This window comes from Onychomys torridus, chromosome 16 (assembly GCF_903995425.1).
Source record: "Onychomys torridus chromosome 16, mOncTor1.1, whole genome shotgun sequence".
Taxonomy (NCBI): Eukaryota; Metazoa; Chordata; class Mammalia; order Rodentia; family Cricetidae; genus Onychomys; species Onychomys torridus.
Genome location: NC_050458.1, coordinates 38651726 through 38669386, shown reverse-complemented (window position 1 = coordinate 38669386; position 17661 = coordinate 38651726). Strand labels below are relative to the sequence as shown.

At 45.9% G+C, this 17661-nt stretch overlaps 1 protein-coding gene across 4 annotated transcripts in view; it reads left to right on the top strand.

Annotated features, from left to right (window-relative positions):
• Trappc9 (trafficking protein particle complex 9) overlaps positions 1-17661 on the top strand; it is a 468984-nt gene that overhangs the window by 53615 nt on the left and 397708 nt on the right. For all 4 annotated transcript variants that reach the window (XM_036207929.1, XM_036207927.1, XM_036207928.1 and 1 more), the window contains one exon: positions 115-258. In XM_036207929.1, the coding sequence (XP_036063822.1) occupies positions 115-258 (144 nt within the window). The remainder of the gene's footprint in view (positions 1-114; positions 259-17661) is intronic.

The following is a 17661-nucleotide window of genomic DNA, read 5'->3' as shown; positions in this document are numbered from 1 at the left end:
GTGGTGTTGTTGGTAATAGTTTTGGCCATTTGAGTTTGATCATTGAGGTCCTTGTCTGTGAGCTGCCACATTTCACACATGACCTTGAGTACCTGTTTGTGACCTTTACCACAGGCACACACCGAGGCTGGGCTGCCGTTCAGATGCGTCTGCTGCACGAGCTGGTCTATGCCTCCCGCAGGATGGGAAACCCCGCGCTGTCTGTGAGGCACCTGTCCTTTCTTTTGCAGACCATGCTGGACTTCCTGTCCGATCAGGGTGAGTGAATTCATAGTCTTTTCTTGCCAGGGATCCTTGGGTGTGGGCTGGGTTGGGGCTGGTCTTCATTTCCAGCTCACTGCTGATGGTGGGTACCTGTTTCTGCCCTTAGCCGTTCTTCCCATGTTCCCTCTTGCTTACTCACACCCCTCCTTTGGTTTTCTGTATTCTCTTTATCCCTCTGTTAAGCAGGTGGCATGTGACTCTATGGGGTGACAGTACAGCTGTCACTCCTCACCTCCACACATCTCCACAGGGCAGGAAGTAGAGTCAGGCTACATGTCCCAAAGCCCACTCCTCCAGTGACGTCTTTCAAAGGTATCACAACCTCCCAGCTCAGCGCCTATAGGTATATTTTACATTCAAACCACAGTAGGCTCCTTGTCCTTGGGGGACATTGGGTAAAATGTGAGTGCAACATGTGGTGTTTGTGTGGGGAGGTGTGCAAGCCCTTAGACCACAGCTGTGTGGATTTTCACTACCTAGCTAGTCCTATAACTGGCACCTGGGTGGAAATGGAACAAGCAGAGGTTGATAGCCCCTTTGTGCCCCACTGGCCACCGCTACCTCCTGGGAACCTTCTGTCTGGTTTCCAGAACCACAAGTGAGGTTGCCATGCTGTTCTGGGGGCCACAGCATCTACCTACCTTCCCAGTTGCCTTTGTCCAATTTTCTCTCCAAGTATCTCTTCTCACTGTTACTGGGTATTGCCTCATTTCTGGGGTTCAGTCATCTGTGTATTTCAACCCAGGTATGTTCACTTTGCAGCTTGTGAGATAGCTCACCGTGGTGTTCCCCAGGCCCCAGAGAGTCATGGTGTCAGAAGAGGGCCTTGGTGGCTTCCACATATACCCTCGGTCCCCACTGGCCTTGGGGCCAGCCAGGTTCTTGGGAAGATGTCCCCTGCTGTGGGGTTGGTGTGCAAGTCAGTGTCCCCTACTATGGGGTTGGTGTGCAGGGTAGTGTCCCCTGCTGTGGGGTTGGTAATGACTCATGTCATCAACAGCCATGAAGCAAGGAGAAAGTGGCAAGATATCAGAAGTGTGGACTTGGTGTAGCCCTAGCAGAGACTGCCATACTTAAGAGCTCAAGCTAGGTTGGCCTTGCAGGTCTATCTCACCTTCCAGTTCCTTCCCTGACAGTAACTGGGTGCAGATCCCCTGTGGGGATATAGTTCTCATCAGTAGCTGGGGCGTCTGTCACCGGGTGGCCTGTCAGTAGATGTGGTGAGGCACCAAGTCTTCTCATCCCCACATCCATGCTGGATGCCCACTGCTTACAGGAAGAGGGGAGTGGTGTGAGGAAATTCTATCCAGCCAAGGTCTGCTGAGAGAGAGAGAGAGAGAGAGAGAGAGAGAGAGAGAGAGAGAGAGAGAGAGAGAGGGGTATGCTGCATTCTTACATGTGAGGTGTTGTATTCTATCCTGGAAGATGACCTGGGCCACGCATCACTCACTGTTCATGTCTGCACCTCTCCATCTACGCAGCTGCTACTGCAGGTCTTCGATGGCACAGCTGCCCCATGTCTCAATGGTGGCTGAGTTTTGTGCTCTTTCACCTGTGAAGTGCCTGCCTCCTCCCCTGCTCCTCTCCGGACTATCCTGTTTCCTAGATGTGGAGCCAACTCTTCTGGTCCAGGACAACATAGGTTGTTCTTCCCCAAGGGCTACAGAGAGTCCCATAAATCACTGAGAGGGGAAGCTGTCTGAACTGCTCAGGGATGGGTATCCTTAGGACAAAGTGCAAATCTTGGTGCTCACCTCTGTTTTAAAGGGAGGAGGCTCCCAGTACTCGTGTGTGTGTGTGTGTGTGTGTGTGTGTGTGTGTGTGTGTGTGTGTGTGTGTGTGTGTGTTGTTGGGGGGTGGATTCCTGAGTTTCATTCACACCTTTTTCATATGAATGGCCCTGGAGCTTAGGGAAATTGCTGAGTCTTGGCTTATAGGGCAAACTTAAGTCTGTTGTCCTGAATAGGCCCTGAGATGTATCCTTCCATTTGGTCAGGCTATGTCCTTCAACTATTTACTTCTTTATTTGGTTTTAGGAGTCAGGGTTTCCCTGTGTAGCCATGGCCATCCTGGAATTCTCTCTGTAGACCAGGTTGGCCTTGAACTCACAGAGATCACCTGCCTCTGCCTCCTGAGTGCTGTGATTAAAGGTGTGCGCCACCATGCCTGGTTCCTTCAACTCATTTCAACATAGGATTGAATTTCCTTCCTAGAGTGAGGTCTGCCCCAGGCCATTCTCCTCACCAACAAAGCTATCTTCTAAACCACTTCTCCCTGCCTTTTATTGAAAAAAAATATTTTTTTTTTCTCACATACTATATCCTGATACAGTTTCCTCACCCCCCCTCTTTCCCAGCTCCTCCCCACCTCCCCTCCCGTTCAGACCCACCCCCTTTCTGTCTTTCAATAGAAAACAAACCGGCTTCTAAGGGATAATATTAAAATAAGATGTAATAAAATAAAGTACAATAAGACAAAACAAACAAAAACTAACACATCAGAATTGGACAAAACAAACAGAAGGAAAAGAGCCCAAGAGAAGATGTGAGAAACAGAGACCCACTTGTTGGCACACTCAAGAAACCTATAAAAATTGTTAACCTGGAAGCCATAATGTAGATGTAAAGGACCTGTGGGATGAAAAGGGAGAAGGAAAAAAAATATAAATAAAATAAAGATAAAAAATAATAAGATTTAGCTTGGCAGTGGTGGCACACGCCTTTAATCCCAGCACTCGGGAGGCAGAGCCAGGCGGATTTCTGTGAGTTCGAGGCCAGCCTAGGCTACCAAGTGAGTTTCAGGAAAAGGCGCAAAGCTACACAGGGAAATCCTGTCTCGAAAAACAAAACAAAACAAACAAACAAACAAAAAATAATAATAATAAGATTTAAAAGAGAAAAGAAAAGCCCCGATTCTATATCACGAGAAAGGAACCTCAGAAATACCAGTGAGTTAGTCCTCTCTTGGCTAACCACTGCTGGGCATACCCTGACCAGCCATTTGTCTCCCCAGGGAGGTAGATACTCTTGGAGGAAACTAAATTTTCATTTGCAAGTGGTCATCAACTGGAGATGGCTTCTGGGTTCGTGACGGGGCCACGTGTCCACCTCCTTTCACTTCTAGGACCCCATCAAGAACAGACCTGTGCAGGCCCTGTGCATGTGGCCTCAGTCCCTGTGATTTTCTTTGTGCAGTGTCCTGTATGTAGAGGCCCTTGTTTTCTTGGTGTCCTCCAGCCTCTCTGGTTCTTCCACTCTTTCTGCCTCCTCTTCTGCAGGGTTCTCTGAACCCTGATGGGGAGGGATCCAGCTGCCTCTGCCTCCCACGTGCTGGGATTAAAGGCGTGTGCCACCACCGCCCGGCTCTGTTTCCCTTTCTTAATCAGATCTCTCTATACCTCCTAGTCTCTTACTCTGTATCAACTTCTTTGGTTCTATGGATTGTAGCTTGGTTATCATTGACTTAACAGCTGATCTCTACATATAAGTGAACACAAACTATATTTGTCTCTCTGGGTCTGAGTTATCATACTCAGGATAATTTTTTTTTTCTAGTTCCGTTCATTTACCAGTAAATTTCATGATGTCATTGTTTTAATGTCTAAGTAATACTCGACTGTGTAAATGCACCACATTTTCTTAATCCATTCTCCTGTTGAGGGATGTCTCAGTTTCCAGTTCCTGGCTATATGAATGGAACAGCAATGAGCATGGCTGAGCCGGTGACTCTGGTGGGATGAGTCTTTTGGGTGGATATAGGTGGATCTTGAGTTTGATCAATTCCCATCTTCCTGAGGACAATCTACACTGATTGCCATAGTAGCTGTACAAGTTTTCACTCCCACCAGCAGTGGGTGACTGTTCCCCTTACTCCGCATCCTTGCCAGCTGAGCTGTCACTTGTTTTATTGATCATAGCCATTTTAATAGGTGTGTGATGAAATCTCAAAGTAGTTATGGTTTGCATTTCCCTGACGAACTAAGGATGTTGAAGATTTCTTTTAAGTGTTTCTCAGCCATCTGAGGTTCCTCTTTTGAGAATTCTCTATTTAGACCTGTACCCCAGTTTTTAATTGGGTTGTTTTCTTGGTATCTCATTTTTTGAATTCTTTATATACTTTGGATATTAGCCCTCTATTGGATGTGAAGTTGGTAAAAATCTTTTCCTAGGTATCCTTTGCCATACAGAAGCTTTTCAGTTTCATGAGGTGCCATTTACTGTTGATCTTAGTGCCTGCCCTAACAGTGTTCTGTTCAGAAAAGTCTTTTCCTGTGCAAGTGAGTTTGAGGCTATTCCCCACTGTCTTGTCTATCAGGTTCAGTGTATCTAGTTTTATATTGAGGTTGTTGATACTTTTGGAGTTTTTTTTTTTTTTTTTTTTTTTTCAGGGTGATAAGTATGGATCTATGTGGATTGTTCTACTTGCAGCCAAACAGTCTGACCAGCACCATTTTTTGAAATTGCTGTCTTTTTTCCCTAGTGTGTATTTCTGACTTCTTTATAAAAAAATCAGGTGTAGTGGGTAGCCATTCCAGCTTTGACCTGGAAGTTCCAACCCCTATTGAGGCTTCGGTAATGGTCACACCTACAAGGTGGGGCTGAGAGAGGAGGTTGAAGATCCAAGTTCTGGATGCTGGGCTCTCTTGGTTCCGGGACCCTGGACGCTGGAGGTAGGCCGAGCAGAATTCTCTAGAGAACACCGCCGGACTGTGACACACCTTTCCCAGACCCTGCAACCTACCTATCCCTTTATTTGTAAGTTATGCCACTAAATAAACCTCCCTTTTAACTACGTGGAGTGGCCTTAATAATTTCACCAATAATCAGGTGTCCATAGGAGTGTGGATTTATGTCTTGATCTTCAGTTCAAGTCTGTTGATTGAATGTCTGTTTTTGTGCCAATGCCATGTGGTTTTTTATTACTATAGCTCTATAGTATAACTTGAAATCAGGGATGGTGAGACCTCCAGCAGTTCTTTATTATTCAGAATTGTTGATAGCTATCTTGGGATTTTTTTTCTGTGTGTTTCCATATGAAGTTGAAAATTATTCCATCAAGATCTGTGAAGAATTGTGTTGGAATTTTGATGGGGATTACATTGAATCTGTAGATTGCTTTTGGTAGGATTGCCATTTTTACTATGTTAATCCTGTCAATCCATGAGCATGGAAGATCTTTTCATCTTCTGACATTTTCTTAAATTTTAAATTTCTTTCTTCAATATATTAAAGTTTTTTTTTTTTTTTTAATCATACTTGCTTGGATAGAGTTAGCCCAAGGTATTTTATATTATTTGAGTCTATTGTGAAAAGTGTTGTTTCTCTGATTTCTTTCTCAGTCTGTCTTTTGTGTACAAAAGAGGGGTACTGGTGTTTTATGAGTTAATTTTTGTATCCAGCTACATTGCTGAAGGTGTTTATTAGTTGTAGGAATTCCCTGGTGGGATTTTTAGGGTCACTTATGCATACTATCATATCCTCTGCAAATAAAGATACTTCTTCCTTTCCAATTTGCATCCCTTTGATCTCCTTCAGTTGTCTTATTGCTCTAGCTAAGACTTCAAATACTACATTGAATAGGTATGGAGAGAGTGGACAGCCTTGTCTTGTTTCTGATTTTAGTGGAATTGCTTTGGGTTTCTCTCCATTTAAGTTGATGTTGGCTATGGGCTTGCTGTACTTGTCTTTGCTATGTTGAAGTATGTCCCTTGTATCCCTAATTTCTCTAGAACTTTTATCATGAAGGGCTATTGGATTTTGTCAAGGCCTTTTCACCATCTAATGAGATGATCATGTGGTTTTTGTCTTTAAATTTGTTTATATGGTGGATTACATTTATCTATTTATATAGGTTGAATAATCCTTGCATCTCTGAAGCCTACTTGATCTTGGTGGATTATCTTTATGATGTGTTCTTGGATTTGGTTTGCAAGTATTTTATTAATATTTTTGTATCTATGTTCATAAGATAAATTGGTCTGTAATTATCTTTCTTTATTGGATATTTATTTGGTTTGTATATCAGGGTAACTGTGGTCTTATAAAACAAATTGGACAGTGTTCCCCCTGTCTCTGTTTTGTGGAAAAGTTTGAGGAGTATTGACATTAATTCCTCTTTGAAAGTTTCGTAGAATTATCTGCCCAAACCATGTAGCTGTGTCCCCCCCCCCCCCGGGGGGGGGGGGGGAAAACATTTTTAATGACTGCTTCTATTTTACTAGGGGTAATAGATCTGTTTAAATTGCTTATTTGATCTTGATTTAATTTTGCTAAGTCATATGTATCAAGAAAATTATACATTTCTTTTAGATTTTCCAAGTTGGAGGAGTACAGGCTTTCAGTATGCCCTTATGATTCTGTCCTTTCTTCTCTAGTTTTGTTAATTTGGATCTTCTCTCTCTGACTTTCAATTAATTTGGATAAGGGTTTGTCAATCTTAGTGATTTTTCATTGATTCTTTAAAAAATTTTTCTCTTTTATTGATTTTAGCCCTGAGTTTTATTATTTCTTGCTGTCTGGTCCTTTTAGGTGTGTTGTCTTCTTTTTGTTCTACATCTTTTAGGTGTGCTAGTAAGTTACTAGTCTGAGATTTCTCCAGTGTTTTTTTATGTGGTTACTTAGTGCTCTGAACTTGCCTCTTTGAACCACCCTCATCGTGTCCCATAAAGTTTGGGTATGTTGTGTTTTCATTTCAATTCTACAAAGTCTTTAATTTTCCTCCTTAATTTTCATCTTGACCCATTTTCTATTCAGTATTGAGTTGTTCAGTTCCCATGAGTTTGTAAGTTTTTTGTTGTCTTGGATATACAGCTTTAATCTGTAGTGGTCAGATGGAATGCAGAGTATTTCTTCACTTTCCTTGCATCTGTTGTGTGTGAGTATGTGGTCAGTTTTAGAGAAAGTTCCATGGGGTGCTGAATGAATGAAGATGTAGCCTTTTGTGTTTGGGCAAAATGTTCGATAAATGTCTGTTAGGCCTCTTTGGTTTATAACATCAGTTAGCTCCAGCATTTCTTTGTTTGGTTTTTGCCTGGATGACCTGTTTATTGACAGGAGTGTAGGGTATTGGAGTCACCCACAATCAGTGTGTGAGGGTCTGTATGTGATTTAAGCTGTGTAGTGTTTCATTCCTGCACTTGGGTGCCCTTGGATTTGGTGCATTAGATGTTTAAGAAGAATTGCAGTGTTGGGACAAAGGAGCTTGTCGTTGCTGACTAGAGTAGGTCCTCTGGCCACCAAGAGGCTTGGACCACCACCGGGCTCCTCTTGCTCTGTCACTGCCCTCTAGGATGGTGCCACTGCTTTGGCCTGCAGGCCTGGCATGGAGCTGCCACCGCTGCTGCCACCACCGCTGCTCATACTGCGTGCCTGGCTGGGCCGTGAGCATGGGGCTGCATTGTCTTTGGGCTACAATTGTGATGGTCATGCCTGGGGTACCAACAGGGTGGCCGGCGCCCAGGTCAAGGTGGTGCCCAGCAGCCTGGAGCTCTTACAGGTCCTGTCTCCAGACACACTGTCCATCCACATGATCACCCTGACTCTGAGCAGTAAGAAGTATGCTAGATGAAGAATGGCTCATTTTCTGAGTGAAGTCTCCTTGAAAGACTTCCATGATTCATGCTGCCGCCAGAAACCCTGTTGATGTCAGTGATCTGTGCTGCCGCCAGAAACCCTGTCGATGTCAGTGATCTGTGCTGCCGCCAGAAACCCTGTCGATGTCTGTGATTCATGCAGCTGTCGGAAACCACGTTCATGTTCATGATCCATGTTGCCGCTGGAAACCAGGTTGATGTCCATGATCCATCTTGCTGCTGGCGGCTGTGAGCAGGGAACCTTCCTTTGCAGTGGTATTGATAACCATAGACTCATAATGGAGAATGAGAGACTTTGAAGGCTTCGGTGCCAACCTTACCCCGGAGTCCAGACATGAAGCCATTGAAGACAGTCCTTTAAAAAGATAAAGATGCTCATTCATAGCTCTGCACAGTTGATGGCTTCTTCTGTGTGTGTAGGTGGAGGGGTGAGGTGGGTGGGGATACAGTTTTCTTTAAGGGGCTGGACATTGGGAATTTCACCATGCTCCAGTGAGTATATGAGGAATACAAATTGGACTTGTTTTTATTTTTTATTTTTTTTGGTGGGGGTACAAGGGTGTGGACCTGGGAGGAATGTGAAGCACATGTGATCAGGGTGCATTGTATGAAATTTCCAAATTATTAATAAAGATATTATGTTGGGGAAAAAAAGCTAAAAAAAATTTTCAATGTCTTCTTGGTGGATTTTTTCTTTGATGAGTAGTATGTAATGTCCTTCTCTATCCCTTCTGATTAGTTTGGTTTGAGGTCTATTTCGTCAGATATTAAAATGGCTATACCAGTTTGCTTCTTAGGTCTATGTGGTGTTTTGAATGAAAATGGCCCCCTTTGGCCCATAGGGAGTGACAATATTGGGAGGTGTGGCCCTGTTGGAGAAAGTGTGTCACTGGGGGTGGACTTTGAGGTTTCAGATGCACAAACCAGGTTATGTTGCTCTCTCTTCCTGTTGCCTTCTGATCTGGATGCAGAACTCTCAGCTACCTCTCTAGCACCATGTCTGCTTATGTACCACTCTGCTTCCTGCCGTGCCGATAATGGACTAAGCCTCTGAATTGTATGGCAGCCCCAATGAAATGTTTTCCTTTATAAGAGTTATCGTGGTCATGGTGTCTATTGATAGCAATAAAACCCTGATTAAGACAGTCTGTTTTCCTGTCTATTCGGTTAGTCTGTGTCTTTTTATTGACATTGATGTTGATGGATGTCAATGAATAGTGTTTGTTGATTCCTGTTATTTTGTTGTTGTTGTGGTGGTGGTGGTAGAGTGTGTGTGTGTGTGTGTGTTTCCTTTCTTTTGGTTTGCTGGTCTGGGATTATTTATTCCTTGTGTTTCCTTTGGTGTGGTTAACCTCTTTAGGTTGAAATTTTCCTTCAGGTGCCTTCTGTAGGCCTAGATTTGTAGGCAGATATTGCTTAAATTTGGTTTTATCATAGGATATCTTATTTTCTCTGTATATTATGATTAAAAGTTTTTCTGGGTACAGTTATCTGGGTTGGTGTCTCTGGTCTCCTAGAGTCTGTAGGAGAATTTTTCAGGCCCTTGTGGCTTTTAGAGTCTCTGGAGAAGTCAGGTATAATTCTAATAGTTCTGCCTATTTATGATACTTGGTCTTTTTCCTTTCTTGTTCTGTACATTTAGTATTTTGACTAAATTATGTACTAAGGGGACTTTATTTTCCTGTCCTGTTCTGTATGCTTCATGTACCTTGACAGGCACGTCTTTCTTTTAGGTTGGGGAAATTTTCTTCTGTGATTTTGTTGAAAATACTGCCTGTGCTTTTGACCTAGGTTTCTTCTCCTGTCTGTATTTCTATTATTCTTAGATTTGATCTTTTCATAGAATCCCAGTTTTCCTGGATAATTTGTACCAGGATTTTTTCTTTATATTTAACATTTTTTTTTGGACAAGGATATTCATTTCTTCTTTATGTCTTCAATGCCTGAGATTCTCTCTTCCATTTCTTATATTCTGTTGGTGAGGCTTGCCTCTGAGGTTTCTGTTTGAGTTTCTAAATTTTTCATTTTCAGATTCTGTTTTTATTTTTTATTTATTCCATTTCCACTTCCAGGTCTTGACCTCTTTTGTTCATTTTCTTCTACTGTTTGTGTTTCATTTCCTCTTTAAGGACCTGTATCATATTCACAAAGTCTATTTTAAGGTCTTTGTCATGTGCTTTAGCTGTGTCCCAGTATTCAAGTTTCTGGACTTTAGTGGAGACACACACTGTCCTGGCTGTCATTGATTGTGTTTTTATACTGTTGTCTAGACATCTGACACTGGGAAGATTGTAATTCTGGGTGTTTATCTCTGGCCTTGTCTTTGTTGGGTGGGGTGGGTGTTTTATTCCTTGGTTTCTGTTGCCCTCTCAATTTAGGAGAGAGTGGTGGCTGTGTGTTTCCTGGTAGGAAATTCTTCGGAGATCTGATAGGTGTGGTCACTGGAGGTTCCCAGGAAAATGGGAACCTCTCTATGAATTGGGAGCTGAAACTTAGGAATGGGGATGGGGTAGGAGGGAGGGCTCTGGTGTGTGTGTGTGTGTGTGTGTGTGTGTGTGTGTCCACAGTGAGGAGGAAGGCAGGGTGTTTCACCAGGGTCTGCTTAGTCCTTGGGAATGGGGGTAGAGAGTGAAGAGAGGCCACAGCAGGTGGTCTGCCACAGACCAGTGGATTGTATATGGAGGAGATGAGGAGAGTGAATATCTGAAGCTAGTTTGCCTGCTTTGCTGGCCTACTTGCTTCTCTGGCCAGCTTGGCTTGTGGGTTCTCAGGGAATGCTTGTTGGAGTTGGGGGCTGGGATAACAGGAGGAGTGTGGAGGAAGGTTGGGGAAGATCTGCTGGAGATGGGGGCAGGGAAGCTGCATCAGGTGGTCTGCTATGGAGCTGAGGATGAGTCTGGGGGTTGGATTTGGAGAAGACAAGGGAGAGCTGAAGCTTCTGCGGTTCAGCTACCTGCTTCCTGTACAGAGTGGCCTGCAGGTTCCCAGGAAATCTCTAACCCACTTTTTTTTTTTTTTTTTTTTTTTGGTTTTTCGAGACAGGGTTTCTCTGTAGCTTTGGAGCCTGTCCTGGACTAGCTCTGTAGATCAGGCTGGCCTCGAACTCACAGAGATCCACCTGCCTCTGCCTCCCGAGTGCTTGGATTACAGGCATGTGCCACCACCGCCAAGAGTCTAACCCACCTTTTAAAGCTCTGCTGTTGATTCGTCTGTGGTGATGTCCATGTTGTCCGTTAGACACGCCTCTCCCTCCAGTCCCTTTAGCCTTTGCCCTTAGTGTTTTGAAACTGCTCCCACTTCTGATGGCTCTGCATTTCTCTCAGTGTAGATCTGTATAGTTTTCTACTTAGGACTTCCGGTGACCAAGTGGCTTGCTGTTGTAGCAGGGGTCCATAGACAATAAGGAGCTGCTCCACCCATGGCCGTCCCCATTGGCTTCCTGTTGTGTCTCATTTGCCTTCCTCTCTTGCAGCTGTTAGTAGTTGGGCATCCTGGAGGCTGCCCAGTGAATATCTCACTGCTGGAACCATCTGTGACATTGAGCAACTGATAGGTGTGAGCTCCCAGAATGCCCAAGCCTCTAAGTAGGATGGCACAGCCTGGGTCTCTTCCTGGCTCTGTGTTTTTTAAATTTTCTATTTTTTAACCCCCTCTCTTGCCCCTGGGCTGCCAGTGACCATCCCCAGCTCCCCTGGGATGAACAGACCACCAACTCAACAACTCTAAAGAGACAGGACTGCACCAGGCATGCTGCCGGGCGGCCGTGGCACACGCCTTTAATCTCAGCACTCTGGAGGCAGAACCAGGTGGATCTCTGTGAGTTCGAGGCCAGCTTGGTCTGTAGAGTGAGATCCAGGACAGGCACCAAAACAATATAGAGAAACTTTGTCTCAAAAAAAAAAAAAAAAGTAAGTGGGGTGCTGCCCGTGACCCTCGGCCTTGGTCATGACCTTGTTCTCTGTCCTGCAAACCCACGCCTTACATAGTCATGTGTCCCCAGTCATGTTCCTATGCTTCCTTCCCTTGAGCAGCTAACACATCACTTGCCACTTGCCGAGTCTTGAGCTCCTCTCCTTGGCAATACACAACTTCCTTCTATAGCAGATTAGTCTCCTCCCCTGTACCTCAGGACTTCTCCATGCCTCCTCTTCCCCTGAGGGTCTTCCCTAAGTCCCCAATAGATGGGATCCTTGTCTTTGTTTTTTACCTTGTGCATGGCAACAGGTGTTGTTCTGTGTGTGTGGAGTATTTGCCACTGGTGCCGATTCGTCAGAAGCAGTTCTGTTCTGTTTTGTTTTGTTGGATGTTGTGTCTCTCAAGGGCAGGAGCCTTGTCATCCCCTTCAGGTGCCCCGTGCTTTAGACAGGACATTGGAAGCATTTAGTGCTTGTTCGCTGTCTGAGCTTAGACAAGGGACCATGAAATGGACTGATCTCTCCACTTGCCTACGTCAGGATGATGAGCTTGACCTTCTCCTCTCCCGAGACAGGGACTTTGTCTCTGCATTACAAGGCAGCACAGAGGACAGACAGGACTGACGGCCTCACAGCTGCCTCTGCACTGGACAGGAACTGCCCTGCATTTCTGTCACACTCACGTGTACACACACACACACACACACACACACACACACACACACACACTGGTCAGAGGTGCTCAATGATGGCTGCACTCATGGCCTGAGCCTGAGTGTGTGAGGGTGTTTGCTGGCAACTGGTTTGACTTCTTTCTTCTGGTGGCCAAAGCAGTCTCGGAGTGACCATTGGGGAGCCCTGCCTCAGTAGTCCTCTTCCCTCACCCTTCTCCTTCCTCGGACCCTGTTTATACTCTCAAGACTCATTTGCCTGTAAACTTGTCTCTGTTTGTTGAACTTAACTCCTCATATGATTTTCCAGAAAGAGCGTCGTCATGTTTGCGTATGAGTACTCAGGTGTTTAGTAGTAGGTCCTGTTATTGAAAGTTCTTTTAATATGAGCTATGCAGTTCTAGAAGATGCTGCCCAGGCTGCTGGGGGAAAAGGTCAATAGTCTCACCTTGTTTCTTTGAGACAGAGTCTTTCACTGGGGTCTGGGGCTTGCCCATTAGGCCAGGAGAGCCCCAAATGCTGGGATCGCATAGGCACACACACCACTATGTCGGCTTTTCACCTGAGTCCAGAAAGTTGAACTCATGCTTGTATGATGCACACTTTGCTGAGCTGTTCCCCCGGCCCAGTGCTTTTGTTTTGTTTGACTTTTTTGGGGCGAGGGGGAGGGTAGAGAGTGGGGATCTTGTTTTGCTGTTGTAGGTAACACCATGGTGGACGTATTTGACTTTGTAGCAGGAGATAGGTTTATCCCCTGAGAGCTTATTAGGTCATTGGCTCTGCACATTTGTCTGCTGTTTAGATGTGTTGCCAAATTGCCTTCTGATAGGATAGCTCTGATTACATTCTGGCAGCAGCATTCTAATCCATTACACACTGAGTGCCTTACTGTTTAATTGGTATTTTCTTGGTTATTCTGAGATTGGTTATTTTCTTTTTCCAGTGTTTACAGTTGAATCTCTTTCATGTGAGCCCTTTTAAGACTTCATTGGGTTCCCATTGCAACTTTAATGGGTTTGGTTAGAGAATAGTATCCTACCTGTTGTACTGGTGAGAGGTGGGACACCTAGTTTTCCATGACAGAGCCAGCTAACCTAGTACATGTGCAGAAGTGAGAAAGACTTCTGTGTAGTAAGGATCTACGTGTCATCTGCCCGGACACAGTAAGATTGGGCAGCTCTGAAGAGCTTGGAAGGGTTAGACCATCTCCCGAGAGTTTCTCGTGTTCTAGCCTAAAGCTGGAGTTTCGTGAAGAATTGTGTTGACCATGTTGGGATGTGTCTCTTTAGCGTGATTTAAATTTAAGACTGTTGTTGGAGCCCTGAGAAATGATTTTCCTGGAAGAGGATTAGCTTCTAGTCCACACACATGAATTAACAGTAGCACGGGAGCTGGGCTTCCAGTCCACATGTGTGAATTAACAGTAGTGTGGAGATCACTGCACTTGAGTTATCCCCACCATGTGTTTGCTTGTTGACTGAGCCAAAGGGTTCTTCCTTCCTTCCTTTTTGGGAGTGGCAGACCTGGCCTTGCACTGCCTGGCACTGGCTGCTCTGTTACGTATTTGGTGTTGGGGACTCTTGGGCACTGTCTCCTCCCTCTTACCTTTCTTTCTAAGAATATCCTTCCTTTTCTTCTAGAAAGGCAGCTTGGAAGAATAGACACATTCCCGGTAGCCAATCCCACAAATACTTCCTGATCAATTACAGGAGTTAGGTTAGTCGGGCACAGCAAGGCCGAGTGCTGGGTGGACACGGGTCTGAACCACCTGGGAAAAGAAAGGCCTTTCTCATACCACAGCGTTGGTGGAGTCAAAGCCACTGATGTAGCCACATCTTCATGGAGTCCAGGAGGGGAGCCCCCACAGAGACTGGCCCGGCTGTTGGGGCCCTGGTGAAGTATTGTTGGCTTTAGCCTAGACTGCCGGGTTCTGTGAGCCACCTAGTTTTCCTAGGAAGAAGGTTGATTCTTGGGAGCCAGCATGACCTGGAGTAGCCATTACAGGAAAAGCTGTCCCTTTCTCAGTGAGTGTGCCCTGACTGAATCCTCACAGCACATGCTGGAAGGTGGTGTTCCAGCTGAGCTACATGGACATGGTGGTGAAGATTTTTTTTTTTCATTTTTTTTTTATTAAGAAATTTTCTACACACCCTACAGATCACCCACAGATCCCACCTCTTCCCTCCTCCCATCCCCCCATCCCTCCCTCCCAAGCCACCCTCCATCCCCACATCCTCCAAATCAAGGTCTCTCATGGGGTGTCAGCAGAGACTGGCACACCAAGCTGAGGCAGATCCAAGCCCCTCCCTGCTGCACCAAGGCTGTGCAAGGTGCCACACCGCAGGCACTGGGCTCCCACAAGCCTGCCCATGCACCAGGGATGGATCCCAATCCCCCCATCTGGGTGTCCCCCAAACAGTTCAGGCTAAACAAATGTCTCCCATATCCAGCCCCATGGGGGCTCCACAGCCACTAGTCCACAGTTCATGGGTCTCCACCAGTGTGGCTGGTCATCTCTGCCCATCTTCTCATCATGATCTCGACATCCCCCGCCCGCAGAATCCCTCCTCTCTTCCATCCACTGGATTTCCAGAACTTAGCCTGGTGCCCAGCTGCGGATCCCTGAATCCGCCTCAATCAGTCACTGGATAAAGGCTCTATGATGACCAGCTAGGGTATTCACTAGACTGGTCACCAGAATAGACAGACCAGTCCAGGCACCCCCTCGATCACTGCCAGCAGTACAAGGTGGGGTCATCCCTGTGGATTCCTGAGAGCTTCCTTGGCACCCTACCTCTACCCACTCCCATGATGTCTTCATCTATCATGGTATCTCCTTCCCTGCCCTCCCACTCCATCCCTGCTCCAGCTCTACCCTCCTATTTTCCTATGTTCTCACCCCCCATTCCTTGCCCTCTGCCACTCCCCCACCCCCAGCCCACTCATGCAGATCTCATCCACTTCTACTTTGCTGGGTGATCCCTGTGTCCCTCCCAGAGTCCCTCCCTGTCAGCTAGCCTCTCTGGAGCCGTGGGCTGCAGCCTGGCCATCCCTTGCTAGCCTACATCTAGTATCCACTTATGAGTAAGTACATACCATGTTTGTCCTTCTGAGTCTGGGTTTCCTCACTCAGGATGATATTTTCTAGTTCCATCCATTTGCCCGCAAATTTCATAATATTGTTTTTTTACTGCTGAGTAGTACTCCATTGTATATATGTTCCACATTTCATTTATCCATTCTTCAGTTGAAGGGCATCTAGGTTGTTTCCAGGTTCTGGCTATTACAAATAATGCTGATATGAACATGGTTGAGCATGTGTCCTCGTGGTAAGATTGAGCATTTCTTGGGTATATGCGCAACATAAGCTGTGTTCAGTGTTTTTGATCTTAGCCATTCTGACAGGTATAAGACGGTATCTCAGAGTCGTTTTGATTTGCATTTCCCTGATGACTAAGGATGTTGAGCAGGTCCTTAAATGTCTTTCAGCCATTTGAGATTCTTCTGTTGAGAATTCTCTATTAAGCTCTGTAGCCCATTTTTTAAATTGGATTGTTCAGTATTTTGAAGTCTAGCTTTTTTGAGTTCTTTATATATTTTGGAGATCAGCCCTCTGTCAGATGTGGGGTTGGTGAAGATCTTTTCCCATTCTGTAGGCTGTTGTTTGTTCTTATTGACCATGTCCTTTGCTCTACAGAAGCTTCTCAGTTTCAGGAAGTCCCATTTATTAATTGTTGTTCTCAGTGTCTGTGCTACTGGTGTTATATTTAGGATGTGCTCTCCTGTGCCAATGCATTCAAGAGTACTTCCTACTTTCTCGGTGGTGAGGATTTTAATATGTGGTGTGACTCTCAAGTCTGTTCTCGGGAAGCAAGAGATAAATCCCCACAGAGGAAAAAGTGTTTTGTTCGTGTTCTCTCTCTCTCTCTCTCTTGCATATTTGAGGTCTTACTTTTTATTTTTTATTTTTTTTTTAGCAGTTTGGCTTCTCCTTGGCAAGTCTGTGGTGACAGGTGTAGAGGGTTACAGGGAAGTGGTAATCACCCTCCCCTCTGGACTGCAGTGCACCTTCTGATGCTCTCTGGGTGACTGGGAGTCATATGGTGAAACTCGGGTCCCTGGTGAAGTCTTATGCTGGCCCACCTAGTGGGAATTTGAACTCTGAGTGCAGCTCCAAGAGTCTTTTGGGGTGCGTGGGTTCCAAGTGAGGGACGAGAGGAGGCACCAGCAGGGTCTACTTCCTTGCTCTCCTTCCATCCCTTCTGAGTTCAGGGGCTGTATTGCACATGACCTTGGGCCTGTTCTTTGAGCTCAGGCCCTGGGCCCCCTGTGCGGGTGGGTAGTCACCACAGGTGATAGGTTCTCCTGGTGTGTTCATGGGTAGGTGGAGCACGGATCCCACAGAACCTCTGATGTTCCCAGCACTGTGGGCTGTGTGCAGGATACCTGTGCAGGAAGAGCAGGCCTTCATGCTGGGTTAAGAGGGAGGACTGGCCCTGGGGTATCTCAACCTGGAGGGCATGGACTACTTCTCTTGAGAATGGAAGGAAAGCTGGAGTCAGGGCTCTGGAGATAAGCTTGGGTCTTTTGGGGCTGGGGAACCAGGACGCAGGGAGAGGCCGCAGTTTGGGACTTTCCTCATTCCTCTCTGACCCATCTGAAGCCGTATGTGGGCCGACAGTACTCTAGTCTCCTCAGGTAGCATGCTGGGCTGACATTTGTCAATCTGTCTGTGTCCAGTGGTGTGGACCTGGCTGGGGATACCTGGACTTCAGCGTGTAGAACACCTCTGACTGCTTTGGTGGTCCTATGGAATGACCCTTTGAGCTTTTCCCTCCCCCAGGGACATCCCACTTCCCTTGGGGTTGTCAGGATTACAGAGCGGGCAAAAATGCTTACCAAGTTCCCTTTGATCAGGCCTCCCTCTCAGGACCTCTCCACAGGAGCTAGTTCCTCAGACTGGAACACTGGGCACGAGACTTCACTGTGGATTCCACATTCAGAGCCTAGTGGGGTGTGTTTGAGGATGAGGATGAGGGTCCTCAGGCTGGGACACTGGGCATGAGGCTTCACATGTGGATGAGGGTGGTCCTATCTGTGCCTTTCCCTCTGCTCTGCTTCACTCTTGGAAGCCAGGCCACTCTGTTTCTCTCAGTTCCCAGCCTGATTTTGTTATGGTGTTCAAGAGAGACTTAGTTTTGAGGGCTAGAACTTACTTTTA